Source organism: Taurulus bubalis (assembly GCF_910589615.1).
Source record: "Taurulus bubalis genome assembly, chromosome: 9".
Classification (NCBI taxonomy): domain Eukaryota; kingdom Metazoa; phylum Chordata; class Actinopteri; order Perciformes; family Cottidae; genus Taurulus; species Taurulus bubalis.
The window spans coordinates 25,713,977-25,731,628 of NC_136597.1; the positions used below are offsets into that span (position 1 = coordinate 25,713,977).

General features: G+C 39.9%; 1 protein-coding gene across 1 annotated transcript in view; it reads right to left on the bottom strand.

Moving 5' to 3' along the window:
• The window catches only part of wasla (WASP like actin nucleation promoting factor a), a gene marked incomplete at its 5' end in the record, with an annotated part of 13,658 nt that extends 2,698 nt beyond the window's left edge, over positions 1-10,960 (bottom strand). Inside the window, 7 exon segments of the mRNA XM_079224364.1 lie at positions 1,202-1,244; positions 2,362-2,593; positions 5,568-5,591; positions 6,440-6,536; positions 6,640-6,726; positions 7,018-7,152; positions 10,856-10,960. Of these exon segments, the coding sequence (XP_079080490.1) occupies positions 1,202-1,244; positions 2,362-2,593; positions 5,568-5,591; positions 6,440-6,536; positions 6,640-6,726; positions 7,018-7,152; positions 10,856-10,960 (723 nt within the window).
• Positions 10,961-17,652: the final 6,692 nt, after the last annotated feature.

A 17,652-nucleotide genomic window follows, 5' to 3' on the forward strand; every position in this document is an offset into this window, starting at 1 on the left:
TCTGCATCAAAACAGAAATTTGTGGTTGAGATTTTAAAGTCCAGACTCACTTTGATATGAACTTCTATAAGTTTGACCAATTTCCCCGAAAAAGTCTCAGGAGTTTGATATGAAACGCTTAATTCATCTTATATATCTAATATATTTGTTATACGATGATTGATTTCATTACATTTCTCATTGTTTCTATTTTTTGTTCCATTTGTAATATTTATTCTTTTTTTTTCAGTTTGTGTGTCTCCATTTCATGTTTTTTTGACTGATCCAGACTTTTTCGTCTGAATCAAAACATGTTAAAAAGAGAAAGAAACTGCTCTGCTGTTACCAGAACGAGGTCTTATCTCCTCCAGGTTTCATTAAAGACCTTAAAATCCTCTAAAAACTTACTTTTATTGGAAAGCACTTCCTGATTTTTACACCACATCTTGTTGATTGTTATTTTATTTTGCCCTTCATGTGTTTTATTCCATTTTTCTTCTTTGAAAGCAGGAAAATAAATAGTGTTTATCCTTTGACTCAAATCTACATTATTTAACTGGCTTTGGGTTTCTTTCTCCTCAACAGTCACAGTGTGACACCTGGTGGCCAACAGGAGGAATTACAAGCTGCATGGAAGAAAAAGAAAAAACACTTGTCTTCCACCAAATCCAGAACGTTAACAGTCTGCTCGGCACATTCTCACCTCTGTGTTCCCGGCACGCTGCAGTGCATTCTGGGGAATGTGAGGTCAGTCGGGTGAATGCTGGGTAAGAGCGTTAGCGTGAAGAAACTTAAAATCCTTATTTGTGTGTGTGTGTGCAGAGAGGGGAGCAGAGGCTGTAAACATGTGAACAGTTTAATATAAATACATGCAGAGCCTCCATGTTTCCCTCCAATATTACCATCAACTGTGGCAAGTGTTAGATATTTAGACTTGTGTGTGTGTGTGTGTGTGTGTGTGTAATATATATATATATATGTGTATATATATATATTCCCATCGTTGTAGTCGTGCAGTAAACTCTGGTGATGTCATCTCCAGAGCTCCTGAGATGTTTGTGAATATTAGAAGGAAGCAAAAAGAGCCCATTGTGTGATTTCATCATGCAGCCGCCACACAGGTCGCTATTGTGCTCCCGTGTGTGTGTGTGTGTGTGTGTGTGTGTGTGTGTGTGTGTGTGTGTGTGTGTGTGTGTGTGTGTGTGTGTGTGTGCACACTCACATCAAAACCCGTGTTTGGATCCCAGCCCACGTGACCGATGTGCCTGAAGAAGACGAGACAGACGTGTGGTGAGATCACACACATTAATATACAGAGGCATGTTCAGCGTGTGTGTGGGCGGCCGAATAGCGAGCCCACACACACACACACACACACACACACCAGTGAGAGTGACATCAGTCAGAGAGACAGAGAGGTCATTGAACGCTCTCAGACCGCAACGCAACATGTTTACCGTTTGCATGAAGAAGAGTGAGTGTTACTGCGGCATCACTCACACACACACACACACACACACACACACACACACACACACACACCTAAAGACCACATTCCAAGTCATCCGATGTGTTTTTGTGGGAAAATGAAAGGACACGCTGATAATTTCTAGAAACCTAAAAATCTATTTAGTGTTTTTATTATTTATACGCAATAAAAATGTTTAATAATTTTATCTTAATTCCTCTTGCCGTTCTCAGGAATGTGTGGAACTCAAAGTATGTCCAGACGTCGCGCTTTGCGTCTGATTTTAAATGTCGGGGTCGAATCCCGACATTTAAAAAAGATCCTGAAACCTTGGAGGATTTTTCTGTTCATTCCTTCTGGAAACGTTGAAGACGACTACCAAAATAAAAGAGATAACTTTTTATGTTTTTGCTATTTTTACTTTCTGTTTTTACTGTGTAGAAGTGCCTGCAGTAGCTTTTAAAGCGCCAGACAAATACAATGTATTATTAATTACATTAAAAAACACAATAATAACAATTCACCATCTAATCTCTTAGATTAAATACATTATTTCTTAAAACCCCTTTTTATGTGACGTCTTCGTTTCACCGCTTTATTTTATTATTGATATGATCTTCTATAAATTAAATTAATGTCTTAGTTCTTTTCATCTATTGTAGTGCTTCATCTGGTCTTCGTTGTTTTATTGCCTCACTTTTGCCGCTTTGTAAACTCTGTTTTTAAAAAGGTGCTAAATAAGTAAAAGTCATTATTATTATTGACCGGTTTAAACCCACAGAGCGTTACGAACTGAAGGATGTGTTCACCAGAGAACGAGAGTTTCATAAAACAGCCCGGTGAGTTGCATGATGGGAAATGTAGGCTCCAGTAACTTTTGACATTAGGAGAAAGAAGGAAACCCTGTAACTCACTGGAAGTTGCTCGGCGTGCCGATGTCGGCCTTGGTCAGCTTCTTCTTCTTGCCTTTGGGCTTCTTGTCCTTCCGGCTCAGACCGCTGTGGCTGCGCATGTTGTTGAGCTGGTACGGCTGCTGCTGCTGCTGCTGCTGCTGCTGCTGCTGCTGCTGGCTGTGGGAGTTGTGGAATCGAACGTTGTTGATCTCCGGGTTCTTGATGTCCACCGTGGCTATGTGCAGCGCTGGACCTGCACACATGGAGGAGGAGGAGGAGGAGGAGGAGGAAGAGGAGGAGGGGGTTGTTCGTGGTCCGTGAGAAACAACAAAACTGCCCCACCTTAAATATTAAAACATCCAAACTGTGCTGCACTTTTTTTTTTTGATTAGTCGAATAATCGTGAGAATCATTTGTAAATCTCCAATACAAAAATAAAGTGTTTGCAGATTTGTACTTTATGGGGAAGAAGGTGAGGAACCATCGCTAGAGGAGACAGTGGCTTCAATATCCAGTGATCTCTGCTAGCTGCTAGCTAATCAATACAGCAAAGTATCGCGATATTTTGTGAGCCGATATTGTATCGATACACGGAAGCAAAGTATTGATAATATCGTATCGTGACTTAAGTATCGTGATAATATCGTATTGTGACTTAAGTATCGTGATAATATCATTGTGTATTAAGTATCGTGATAATATCGTATTGTGACTTAAGTATCGTGATAATATCATATTGTGTATTAAGTATCGTGATAATATCGTATTGTGATATCGTATCGTGATAATATCGTATTGTGACTTAAGTATCGTGATAATATCATTGTGTATTAAGTATCGTGATAATATCATATTGTGTATTAAGTATCGTGATAATATCATACTGTGTATTAAGTATCGTGATAATATCGTATTGTGATATCGTATCGTGATAATATCGTATTGTGACTTAAGTATCGTGATAATATCATTGTGTATTAAGTATCGTGATAATGTCGTAATGTGACTTAAGTATCGTGATAATATCGTTATAATATCGTACCGTTATAATATCGTATCGTGATAATATCGTACTGTGACTTAAGTATCATGATTATATCATATTGTGTATTAAGTATCGTGATAATATCGTTATAATATCGTATCGTGATAATATCGTATTGTGACTTAAGTATCTTGATAATATCGTTATAATATCGAACCGTTATAATATCGTATTGTAAAAATATCGTACCGTGACTTAAGTATCGTGATAATATTGTTATAATATCGTACCGTTATAATATCATATTGTGTATTAAGTATCGTGATAATATCGTATTGTGACTTAAGTATCGTGATAATATCGTTATAATATCGTACCGTTATAATATCGTATCGTGATAATATCGTACTGTGACTTAAGTATCGTGATAATATCATATTGTGTATTAAGTATCGTGATAATATCGTATTGTGACTTAAGTATCGTGATAATATCGTATCGTGATAATATCGTATTGTGACTTAAGTATCGTTATAATATCGAACCGTTATAATATCGTATCGTAATAATATCGTACCGTGACTTAAGTATCGTGATAATATCGTTATAATATCGCACCGTTATAATATCATATTGTGTATTAAGTATCGTGATAATATCGAACCGTTATAATATCGTATCATAATAATATCGTACCGTGACTTAAGTATCGTGATAATATCGTTATAATATCGTACCGTTATAATATCATATTGTGTATTAAGTATCGTGATAATGTCGTAATGTGACTTAAGTATCGTGATAATATCGTTATAATATTGTACCGTTATAATATCGTATCGTCATAATGTCGTATCGTGACTTAAGTATCGTGATAATATCATATTGTGTATTAAGTATCGTGACAATGTCGTAATGTGACTTAAGTATCGTGATAATATCGTTATAATATCGTACCGTTATAATATCGTATCGTCATAATATCGTATTGTGACTTAAGTATCGTGATAATATCGTGTCGTGGGACCTCTGGTGATTCCCACCCCTAGTAGTGAGGATCAATATGGTCAAAGAGGAGCTCCTCCTCCTCCTCCCATTGAATTCCTCATAATCTCCACAAAACCTAATCCACCACTGATCCCCAATCCAAATCCCAGGACCTCAAAAAAAAGGGCTCGCCTCAAAGTCTGGGTTGAAAACTGCCGAAGATCACCTTTTTCATTTTAAGACTTAATTTTTCGGGGACAAAGTATTTGTGATGAAAGTGGACTTTTGGTCCTCTGCATGAAAACCAAACGCAAATTCAAATGATAAAGAAATTAATGATTGCATCTTAAATCAAATAATAAAAAAAATAGTTTTAAGATGCTCAGAATTCTCTCATATTTATTTGTTTCAGTGAAAAAAAAAAATATATATATATTTTCACTGACTTAATACAAAAAGCATACTTTGGCGTTTTCATTCATAGTTTTTTCTTTTTACAAAATAAAAACCGAAACCCGAGCAGAGAGGAAGGAATCATTACAACATTATAAACCATGAACTGAAGAGCGTTGGTTCAAGCTTCTCTCCAGAAACTAGAGACTGCATTTGAACACAACATCATAGCATTAAAATGTACCTTTTGCCCAGGTCGTATTTTTACCGAGCAGCACTTGAACGCATCGTTACGGCAGTCAATGCAACAAGTGTTCTTGTTACTGTTGTTTCTAAAAAGCTTCTTCAAAAGGCTGCGATCAAATCCCTGTTTTATAGCTTGTTGTTGTATGAAATATTCACGCTTCTGGAATAATAATCGACTCATCAACGTTCTCACAGACGCCTGGAGTTTTTTTTTGCTGCAGTACCACTGAAGTTCCACCAGCTTCACGCCGGCTCTTTCCTCCCATAAAACAAACAAACCTTTAATCGAGTAAACGAAGAAAACTAAAATGTCCAGCAGCAGTGGCCGACGGGATTACAGGATTAAGGGCCGAGCGAAACGGGTTTAAAGGGAGCGCCGAGCGAGGCCATGTGGTCTACATATGGCGCAGATGGGGGATTAACCTGAGAAGCAGACTAGGAGTCACGACGGCCAGATAACGGGTCGGGACGCGAAGGTTTGTAGTTCGGTTGGATGTCTGAGAGGACTACAAATATGTCTGACGCGTCCCTCGTGCTTTTATTTTGTAGAACAGAAACAGACCAAAGTCACCGGACGATGAAGCAGAGAGAACTTGCAGCGTCGATATCAACGTACCAGTTTTAGGATCACCTCTCTTCTCTGCAAAAAGGGGGAAAAAAATGTAAAAATCATAGTTTTAGAGCAAAATCGACACGTAATGACAACGGAAGATATTTTAGAGTTGTTTTTAAAAGAGGCGAGAGGAGAGGGCGAGTCGCAGGGCGGCGGAGAGGAAACGTGACGCCTCCGGAAAAAACACGTCAGAGAGAGGAAGCCTTCGACATGAGGAGGAGGAAGAGAAGGAAAGGCTTCGTCCTCCTCTTCCTCATCATCACAGTTTGAGAGGTGCCGACATGCTGAGAGGAGCTGAAGCCGAAGAAGACGAAAAGCTGAGAAGAGAAGGAAGAATTGTCCCAAAGCTCAGGTCCTCAATTCCTGTTTGATTTAATAGTTTTTGATTTTTATGATGTAACCTCGATTTCTGTGAAAAAGTCAAACAGATTGCAATGTCAATTTCTTTTTGCGAAGTGAAGCCATTTCTTGATTCTTTTTTTTAATCCGAAGCTGATAATAACACAAAAAGTCACAAAAAAAAACTTGTTTCAATAAAATCCTTCACTTTATTTTTAATTATTATCTATATAATTACAACGACAAACGGCCGACACGCAGCCGCGACTTCCTTTCTACCGGCGTAACGTCTGGCAGCCAATCACGTCGCAGAGGCGGCGTGGCTCCGCCCCCTTCGCTGCATTTAGCTGGCGGCCCGGTTTGAGCGACGCGGACCACAGGTTGGGGACCGAGAATGTTTTAGTTTGTTTGTTAGCAGAAGAGAGAGCGGGTCAGTGTTCTGCAGTCTGAGCCCAGGTGTGAAAAGTGAAAGGCCACACACACACACACACAGACACAGACACACACACACACACACACACACACACACCCCGTACCGGTCTTGCGTTGCCGCCGGTTGAGCAGGTCGTTGATGGCGGCTCTGAATCTTTTGGCTTCTTCTTCGCTGGCGAAGTTCAGTCCGATCTGACAAGTCTGAGAGGAAGAGGAGGAGGAAGAGGAAGAAGAGGAGGATGAGGAAGAGGATGATGCATTCAAAAGAAAGACGTGAGCGGTGATCGTCCGGCTGCACACTTACGTCTCCTGTAAATGTGACGAAGTAGGACCTGGAGCTGCTGATGGAGAAGTTGTGGTAAAGCTCCTGCTCGAACGTGGTTCTCCCTTCCTGCAACACACACACACACACACACACACACACACACACACACACACACACACACACACACACAGTTTAAGTCCCGAGAGGTTTGAGAAACGTTTTTGCTGCAGCGAGTTTTAATAAAAGTCTTTAATCCACACGGCCGTGTGGATTAAAGACTTTTATTAAAACTCGCTGCAGCAAAAATGGTTATATGTATAAATAAATAAATAAATAAATAAAAGCCCAGTAGGGAGACGACCTCGACCTCGTCCCGCCCGGGCTGCGAACCCTTGTCCGCAGGACGCCGCCGCTCACCTTGATGTCGAACACTCGGATGAAGTAGGACCTCTGCGGGTTGTCCTTCACCAGACAGGCCACGCCGCAGCACCGCTTCACCCAGCAGCAGCTCCGGTCGGCGCCGTACACCTGGACCACCGCCGAGCACAGAGCCTGGACCGACGCAAAGAAACATGGCGTCACAACGCAGGAGGAAGAGGAGGAGGAAGAGGAAGAGATCCACACAATGCAAAACGTCGCCCCAGGTGAAGAGCAGGGTTTTTTTTTTGTTTTGATTATGAGCCATGCATGCAACTACCCTGCTTTATAGTCTATCTGACCCTGGTGGTCAGGAGAGAGAATTCATCTTTAACACATGAAGCATATACTTCTATACAACCATAGGAGTCACCCCCTGGTGGTTAGGAGAGAGAATGCAGCTTCAACACATGAAGCATATACTTCTATACAACCAGAGGAGTCGCCCCCTGGTGGTCAGGAGAGAGAATGCAGCTTCAACACATGAAGCATATACTTCTATACAACCAGAGGAGTCGCCCCCTGGTAGTCAGGAGAGAGAATGCAGCTTCAACACATGAAGCATAGACTTCTATACAACCATAGGAGTCGCCCCCTGGTGGTCAGGAGAGAGAATGCAGCTTCAACACATGAAGCATATACTTCTATACAACCAGAGGAGTCACCCCTAGTGGTCAGGAGAGAGAATGCAGCTTTAACACATGAAGCATAGACTTCTATACATCCAGAGGAGTCGCCCCCTGGTGGTCAGTAGAGAGAATGCAGCTTCAACACATGAAGCATATACTTCTATACAACCAGAGGAGTCGCCCCTCCTGGTGGTCAGGAGAGAGAATGCAGCTTCAACACATGAAGCACATACTTCTATACAACCATAGGAGTCGCCCCCTGGTGGTCAGGAGAGAGAATGCAGCTTCAACACATGAAGCATATACTTCTATACAACCAGAGGAGTCACCCCCTAGTGGTCAGGAGAGAGAATGCAGCTTTAACACATGAAGCATAGACTTCTATACAACCAAAGGAGTCGCCCCCTGGTGGTCAGGAGAGAGAAGGCAGCTTTAAGAGCCTTGTTGGCTTCACTCTGCAGAAACACAAAATCCAATGGATCGAGGTCATGTGACTGATCTGAGCAGACGTCCTAAAATCGGGGGAACCGGGTGTTAAAGGGCAACAAGTCGCTGTGAACGAACGCCCTCAAAGTAAAGCAGAACATCAGCTCCTTTACGTCAGATCTGACATTCCTCCGCTGTGTTTGACCTTCACGTCCGCAGGACCGGAAACGGAGTCCAGCTGGTCCGTCCCGTCTCCTCCGACTCTCGTGGTTTTTTCTGCAGAAGCGTCACATCCTCGGAGAAGGGAAGAGGAAACGCCACCCGGGTTTCCTCTCTTCCTCCTGCGATTTACGAGCGAAGGTCGTAAGAGAGCAACACTTTCCGCCGTGAAATTAGCGCTCAGCGTCACACGGGAAACGGACAAAGGTCGGCCGGATAGACGCCTCAATCAGGGAAAGTATGCGGCAAAAAACTAAACACAGGACGGCAACACTGCAGACTCCCTGCAGTCAAACTGTCCATTATTATTCAAATCGACAGTTTATTCATTTTTGTAAACAATTAAATGTTTAGATCTTCAAACGTTATTTTTTTGCTCGCTTTTCTCAGTTTTATACCGTTGAAACATTTATGGCGATTATGGTCCGACTGAACATCACCTGTGGGAACCGTTTGAAAAAACAAAACGGAACAAACAAATATCCAAAAGGATTATTTGAAGATGACGTGTCATTGGCTGCAGCCTTTGTTTAAATTAATTGCTCATAAAAAAAAACAACCTGTAGAGACTTTACACTTGCTATAACAGCTCAGAAAAAGGGGGCGTAACCCATCAAAAAGATTGATAATCCATCAAAAATCAACATGAAGTCAGCTGGTAGTTTTATTTTAATGCAGTTGGAGCTGGAGCTCCTTCGCCTGACTGGCGGTGCATTCAAGTACAAGAACAGCCGATCTGAGGTTTGAGACTTTCAGTGTCTGAACAGAGACGCTCCGCGGAACCGGAGATGTTGGAAAGGACTTTCATCCGGCGCTTGCCGTAAAAGCTGAGGTTTCAAAGTTTATAGTAAATAGCAGAACGATCGGGCGACCTAACCGATTAAAATCTAGGTTTATGAATGAATTTTAATTCCTGTTTAAGTTGGTTTCCACTTGAATTCCTTTGACATTTTGAACTCCAGTATTCGTGTCATCTTCCATGCAACCTGCCTACACAAACGCCCCAGCTCTGTTCAGAGAGCAGAGGAAGAAAACCAAATGGCAAGAAAACCAAATGTTACATCCCAGATTTAGCTGTCAGAGTTAGCTTTACTCCCAGATATCTAACTTTTTAAAGATACACTTGTGGAAATGCTTATGTTTATAAAAATAAAAGGGAAATTACAGTAAATAACTGATTTTAATGCTTTTATTGGTTGCATCGTTTTCTTTTTTTTCCTCATAAACTTGTTTTATTGCCTTCTATAGAAGGAAACAGCCGAGCACCTAAAATAATCCCCTCATTTAGTGATAGAAATGTTTTTTTTTAAGAGATCAGATTACGAACCGGCCGCATGCGTCTCAGTCCTCGTTACATGATGTTAATGTTTAATGTGAGACTGAGGCTCCGTCAAGTCGGCTTCACTTGTTTTGTTATTTTGCAGAAATATTTGTTTATATTAAATAAAATATGTTGTGTTTACTGTGGTTGAGACAAAAATACAGTCTAAAACTGTAAAAAGATAAAACGAGACTCACGATTTATGAGTTTTAATTCTTATCTGAGAGGAGCTGGTTTTGATCGGGTGTTTTTAATGCGTAGCGTAACATTTTGGGGAGAATCTGGACGATTAAAGACACGAGCTGGAGGTCATGGCCGAACAACAAAGGTCAAGTTTGCAGGTAAGGTTGAAAAGGTGACTCAAGAGACGCCACAAGCAAATATCTGTATTTTGGTCAATAAAATTACTGAAAAATATTGGCTCATCACAACTTCCTTCAGCTAATTTGCCGGAAAAAAATATGTTGGCTATATATTGAGGGTTCATACACATTCTGACCAATGGATTTCATGACTTTTCCATGACTTTAAACCAAATTTCCATGACAAACATTTAGTGAAATCTGGGTGTAAACAGTAAAAAGTGAGTAAATGTAGAATTTAAACTAACAATGAGAATACAAAGCATACAGTAAACCTTAAATGACACAAATGAATGAGACAATAGTTTGATTAAAAGAATAAACATTTATATAGATGCCTGCTTATATTTTGAGCGTCTTTCTTTTAAAAGCATATTCATTATTTCAAACTCGGCGTAAATGAACGTCATGAACACATGCATATAACACATTTACATGACTTTTACTAAACTTTTGGGATTTTAAACATTTTAAAATGCCATGACTTTTCCAGGTTTTCCATGACCGTAAGAACCCTGTGCATTACTAATCAGTTATCACACTTCTTGTGTTTTGTGTGTCCATAATTGCAGAAAATAAACAAAACACATAAATTACCGGCGTAAAAATATATATTCTAACAGAAACATACTCATAGACACTATTTAGTATTTATTAGAGTGTAAATATTACTGTAATATTATCTAAATGTTGGTATTATTAATGTTTGGCTGTATTTAAAGTGTAAAGTTGATTCTCTTTAGGGCTGAAGGACAAACCAAATGCAGATAAAAAGGGGGGGTGGTCGCCATATTCTTTATTTATTTGAACCACTACGTGGAGCCGAGTCTCACTGCTTTCACTTGCAGCTCGTCGTTTTAACGGAAACAAACAGGACTTACGGCGCATTTCCTGCCGAGGTACCCGAACAGGCACTCGTTCTCCTGCGGGGTCAGGAGGATGGAGCCCGCGTTGGTCGCCCTGCGGGGCTGCGGGTGGTTGTTCATAGCTCCTGGGTTCCTCTCGTTAACGCACCCCCTCCCCGCTCTCCACCCTCCCACCGCAACAACAACAAAAACCCCGCAGTTATCCCCGGGAAGGACTCAGCAAAACACTGTAAATTAGAAGAAATCCATGCGGGCTCCGGTTGCTGTGGCCTGCAGCCGGATCATGTCCGCTGAGTCCTCCCGACTCCCCGTTCCCCGTTCCCCAGGCTCGCTCCTTTGGATTTTGGGGAAGCAACTTTAAGCTGTTCTCCGTTTGGGAGTTAAATAAAAACAATGCGGACTTTGCTGCGTGTCCGTGCGCGGAGAAACGCTCAACTTTCATTCGGAAACTCCTGCAGATGCAGCAGCGATGCGTACATCCAACATGGCAGCCATGCGGGGCAGACCACTTTAAAGAGCAGGGAGAGGGGTGTATGTGTGTGTGTGGGGGGGGGGGTTCGGTCAAACTTTCGCTGTCATTGGAAAATAATATAATGTATGCGAACAAACAAGCGAAAATATATGAGTTGACGTTATTTTTATGTGACACTACATATGGATGTGTGTTTTGTGGTAAATTGTGACACTTAAATGCCGCCACATCGGACAGAAATGAAATGGTTCGATCCGATGTGGCGGCAGGAATGCAGCTCTGCGGAGGGAAGGGGAGGGGCGATGGGGTGTGACGTAGAAAGGGGAGGAGCCAGACGGTGGACTTAAAAAAACAAGTAAATAAGACGCTTTTCTTCATAAATAACTTATAAACTGTTGAATATTTTAAAATAATATATATTTAAAATAATAGCAATAATACAAAATTCCTTTAAAAAAGCATATTGTAACATAACCTTAGACTACTAGGGTGTACACAATAATCATATCGTAATAAATGCATACATACAAATTCATTAATTAATTAATTAACTGACTGAAATATAAATCATCGCCGTATTTGTCATCAGCAAAAACTATCTGCCTTAAAATCAGTATGGATTAATTGATGAAATGTGTTGGCCACCACTGAAAGTGGGAAGAGACCTGCAAATGATCTGCATAATTGGGAAGCCCATATATCTTGCATATCTTATGCAGTTTACAGTTAATTACAATGTATTGCTATTGTTCTGAAGTGTCAAAATTCAAAACAGAAGGTATAAAAGCAGAGTATAAAAGCCTTAACACACTTGTATATCCACTATGTGTTTCTGCGTTTGAGGTGCCATGTTCTTTAGTCAACAAATATTCTTAACCATGAGTGCAGATCTTTAAGTAGTTCAACAAGGCTTTTCAGCCCAAATTGACATTCTTGTATGCTTAGTTTTAATTTCTTCCTGCATCTTTTGTACCACTCCTTCTGTTTTTGTCCTGCGTCACACGAGTCGCCCATGCAACAGAGAGTAAACAACTCTCACTGGAACACACTGAATAAATAAAGGTTTAACGAATGAATGAATATTAATGGATACGTCAATCTGTTGCTTCAACCGTCACTTTGTTAGAGAGCAAGATCAACAACTATACAGGCAAGGTCGCTGACATTCCTACACATTCCACAGGCCCTTCTCTCCCTGAATAAAATCCCTTTGGTTCACTCTATAACATCCTGAGGAGGGCTGTAAAGGCGGCGCTGGCAGATGGATGTCGGCGGAGGTTGGCGTCCTTGCGGGTCTCGCTGCAGGGTTAAAGCCCGTCAGCAGCATTAACTCCGGCACTAATCCGCAGACCAGCTGCTTCTACACTCTGCTTTGTAAAACGCTGAGCGGAGGCCAAACAAGAGGAGTTAAAGGAGCCAGTCACAACTATCTGTTCTCAGAACCTGACCAGTAGTGAAGACGCGAATGGACGGATTGTCTCATGGCTCCAAAGGAAAGGTGATGGAGTCTTTCAATTAGAAAGGGTTCATCTTCTGGAGAGCAAGTTCGGAATCAGGAAATGTCGTAGCTACTGGCTGTAAAAATATATTGTAAAATATTGTATCAATCTATCCAATAGTTGTTGAGATATTTCAGTCTTGACACAACATTCTTGGTCCCCAGTGGATGCATTCTCATGCTTTTGGTGCTCCATCAGGTCAAAGTTTTTGCCTTTTCTGTGAAATATCTGGACATCTACTGGATGGATGAGCTGAACATGTGTTGCTTATAGTTACGGTTCTCAGATAACAAATCCTAATGACTTTGAGGACCCTTCATCTAGCGCCACCATGAGGTTCACATTTGTTTAGTTTGAGTAAAATGTCACAACAGCACAGATCCAGGGTCCCAAAGTGTTAGTTACTTCAAAGAGACACAACATAACTAAGAAAGAGACACAAAGTAACTACAAAGAGACACAAAGTAACTACAAAGAAGCACAAAGTAACTAAAGAGGCACAAAATGACTTCAAAAGAGACATAAAGTAACTACAAAGAGACACAAAGTAACTACAAAGAAGCACAAAGTAACTAAAGAGGCACACAATGACTTCAAAAGAGACACAAAGTAACTACAAAGAGACACAAAGTAACTACAAAGAGACACAAAGTAACTACAAAGAGGCACAACATGACTTCAAAAGAGACACAAAGTAACTACAAAGAGGCACAAAATGACTTCAAAAGAGACACAAAGTAACTACAAAGAGACACAAAGTAACTACAAAGAGACACAAAGTAACTACAAAAAGGCACAACATGACTTCAAAAGAGACACAAAGTAACTACAAAGAGACACAAAGTAACTACAAAAAGGCACAACATGACTTCAAAAGAGACACAAAGTAACTACAAAGAGACACAAAGTAACTACAAAGAGACACAAAGTAGCTACAAAAAGGCACAACATGACTTCAAAAGAGACACAAAGTAACTACAAAGAGACAAAGTAACTACAAAGAGGCACAAAATGACTTAAAAGAGGCACAAGTTGACTAAGAAAGAAACACAACGTAATTACTAAGATACACAAAATGACCACACAGAGGCACAAAGTAACTACAAAAAGACACAAAGTAACTACAAAGAAGCACAAAGTAACTAAAGAGGCACAACATGACTTCAAAAGAGACACAAAGTAACTACAAAGAGACACAAAGTAATGACAAAGAGACACAAAGTAACTACAAAGAGACACAAAGTAATGACAAAGAGACACAAAGTAACTACAAAGAGACACAAAGTAATGACAAAGAGACACAAAGTAACTACAAAGAAGCACAAAGTAACTAAAGAGGCACACCATGACTTCAAAAGAGACACAAAATAAATAAAGAGGTACAACATGACTTCAAAAGAGACACAAAGTAAATAAAGAGGTACAACATGATTTCAAAAGAGACACAAAGTAAATAAAGAGGTACAACATGACTTCAAAAGAAAAGCCCAAAAGCCCTAAAAAAGAAAGCCCAGTTGTTTTTTAACATATTTAAAGGGTAAGATGACATAAAAACAAGGTAGTTGCCTCCTTCACAGAAACGCTCAAAGCAAAGCCACATTCTGGTCTTTTGTTCTGCTCCTGTTGCTGCAGATCAGTTCATAATTAATCCTGCTCCTGTTTTTGTGATTTGTTTGCAATTTTAAAAGGAAGCACCTCAATTATTTCGACTGAAATAGAGTGAACATGTTTGTTAAGTTGTTCAAGTCTCTGAGGTGATGTCACCACTAGATGGTGGTAGAGACCCAAACTGCACAGAGCTGGAACACAGTATTTTCACTTTGGTGCATACATGACATAAAAAAAAAGACAAAAAGTAAATATGTAATAATTTGCATTGTGAACAAACCCCTCTGCATAAACCCTCAGAATATATGTAGGAATGAAAGAGTAAAGTGTTGTGATGTAAGAGCTGCTGAAGTGGAGATTTCTGGATCAGAGTCTGAGAACAAAGTCATGGAGAGAAAACGTCCTTCAAAGAGAAGTTTAGTTACATTACATCATGATGAAGACTCTGCAGGAGAAGAGGGTCAAAACATGAACTCATAGATATCACCATGGAACTTCACCACTTCATCGCTGACATTAAGAGGAGACTTTTATAATGTGCTATATATTTCTTTATATATATATGTAAATATGCATTAATGGTAACCTTCGGTGAACTTAAGAGACATAAACACCTGAATGTGTATTTTGGATGTTTTCAATCTACTAGTTTGCATGTTATGGCAGAAAAATAGACAAACATCACAAAATCTATCAGTGCATGAAAAACAATCTTTATTTAATGAATGACTATCAGCAATTTCAAATACGGCATATATCCATATATATATCCATATATATATATATATATATATATATATATATATATATATATATATATGGATATATATGGGTATATATATATATATCCATATATATATATATATATATATATATATATATATATATATATATGGATATATATATATCCATATATATATATATATATATATATATATATATATATATATATATATATATATATATATATATATATATGCATTTATACATCCCACATTACACACTAGCATGAATAAAACATTCAATATATATATATATATATATATATATATATATATTTGTTTTATTTAAAATAAATACCTTTTCAATAATTTAAAAATAAATCAAATATTTGGAGAATATTCATATCAGACTTTTCCAGACCTCTTCTACGTCGTCACAGTTGAAATTCTAGCATCAGTGATCCAAAACAGGTTCAAACGAATGTGAAGAGCGTCTATATTGACGCCCTCTTCCCAGAATGCTCCACTCCAGACGTGACCCGGGCTCTCTGCTCTCAGTCCGCCAGTCAAATCTAATCAAAGCTGCTGCTGCCGGTGGGAGTCGCCGTGTCTGTCTGTGACGTTTCCTGTTCAAGTTCAATCACAGATTCGACAAGCACGTATTGTAATGTGAATAAACGTCATGCCAATCCATCCGTTGTTGAGTTATTTCAAACTGGACCAAAGAAAAACAAAATAAAAGACAAACATTGACGTCTCTAGAGCTCAAAACACCGAACAGTTAAGTTACCGGTAATTTGAAATGGCAGACAGACAAAATCAGATCAATACGTACAAGATATTGCATTAGTCGAGCTCTTATGTGTTTTATTTCAGGCTCATTTACAGCGTTTTGCTGTGGCCAAACATCTCCAGAGTGAGTTTGGATCGAACCGGTCGGATTACGCTGATTCTCAGCTGAATGTGTCAACGGGCCGATCGCGGGTGTTGAAGTCTGAAAAGCTTTCATGCCAGCTCGTTCAATGTGAATACTTTGGACTGATGACAAAGCTTTATGGAAACCACATTTCTCCTTCTTCCTCCAGTACTGACCACCAGGGGGCGACTCCTCTGGTTGTATAGAAGTCTATGCTTCATGTGTTAAAGCTGCATTCTCTCTCCTGCCCACCAGGGGGCGACTCCTCTGGTTGTATAGAAGTCTATGCTTCATGTGTTAAAGCTGCATTCTCTCTCCTGACCACCAGGGGGGGACTCCTCTGGTTGTATAGAAGTCTATGCTTCATGTGTTAAAGCTACATTCTCTCTCCTTACCATCAGGGGGCGACTCCTCTGGTTGTATAGAAGTCTATGCTTCATGTGTTAAAGCTGCATTCTCTCTCCTGACCACCAGGGGGCGACTCCTCTGGTTGTATAGAAGTCTATGCTTCATGTGTTAAAGCTGCATTCTCTCTCCTTACCATCAGGGGGCGACTCCTCTGGTTGTATAGAAGTATATGCTTCATGTGTTAAAGCTACATTCTCTCTCCTTACCATCAGGGGGCGACTCCTCTGGTTGTATAGAAGTATATGCTTCATGTGTTGAATCTGCATTCTCTCTCCTGACCATCAGGGGGCGACTCCTCTGGTTGTATAGAAGTATATGCTTCATGTGTTGAATCTGCATTCTCTCTCCTGACCATCAGGGGGCGACTCCTCTGGTTGTATAGAAGTATATGCTTCACGAACAGATTTCTCTCACCTACGAGTCATTTAGAATTTGCTGTAACCTCCAATTTTCAAAATTCAAACAAGCAATTTACAGTAAATTGTTTTAGTTAAAAGAAGGAATGCTGAGTTTGACTCGGAAGCAGATAATGATCCAAACATTTAATCGTGTCAGAGCCTTGAGGTTCAGGTGATAAAGTCAACTTTGTGGCGTTTGTGCAGCCATAAACTGATGATTCTGGACGTGTCTGCAGTGCTGATGCAGAGGAGAAGCTGTCCTGTACTCTGTGTAATAATAATGTTTCCTCAGCCGGAAGCAGCACAACACCTTTCCAGGCGTCACGACCGTGTCGGGAATCAGAGCCGTGGCTACGACTAAAGTCACTGACGCTGTTGTGTCCTCTGGAGATTATCAGGGAAATTAGGGAGTTATATATTATATTATATACAGATGTTTTTTTTGTTTTTTTTTTGATTGCGGCCAAAGTTTAATGAAGAGTAGAAACATTTTTACTGTTCCTGGAAGAAAATATATAATGTATTTTCCTGGGAATGTGGTGGTGCAGCAGTTTTAAGCTTCATATATATAATGAATTTAATTTAATGGATAAATATAGATAGATTATGAAAAATACAGATAATAAAATATGTTGAGAGCTTACTTTTGGTGCCTGGTTAAACGTCTCTGGAAGGTGGTAGTTGCCGCGAAAAGGATCTTAGGGAGTCTAATTAAATCTTTAAAATCAAACTTTTGGGGAGTCCCAAAATTGGGCCAAACTCAACAACGTCATGAAAGTTGTTCTTCGG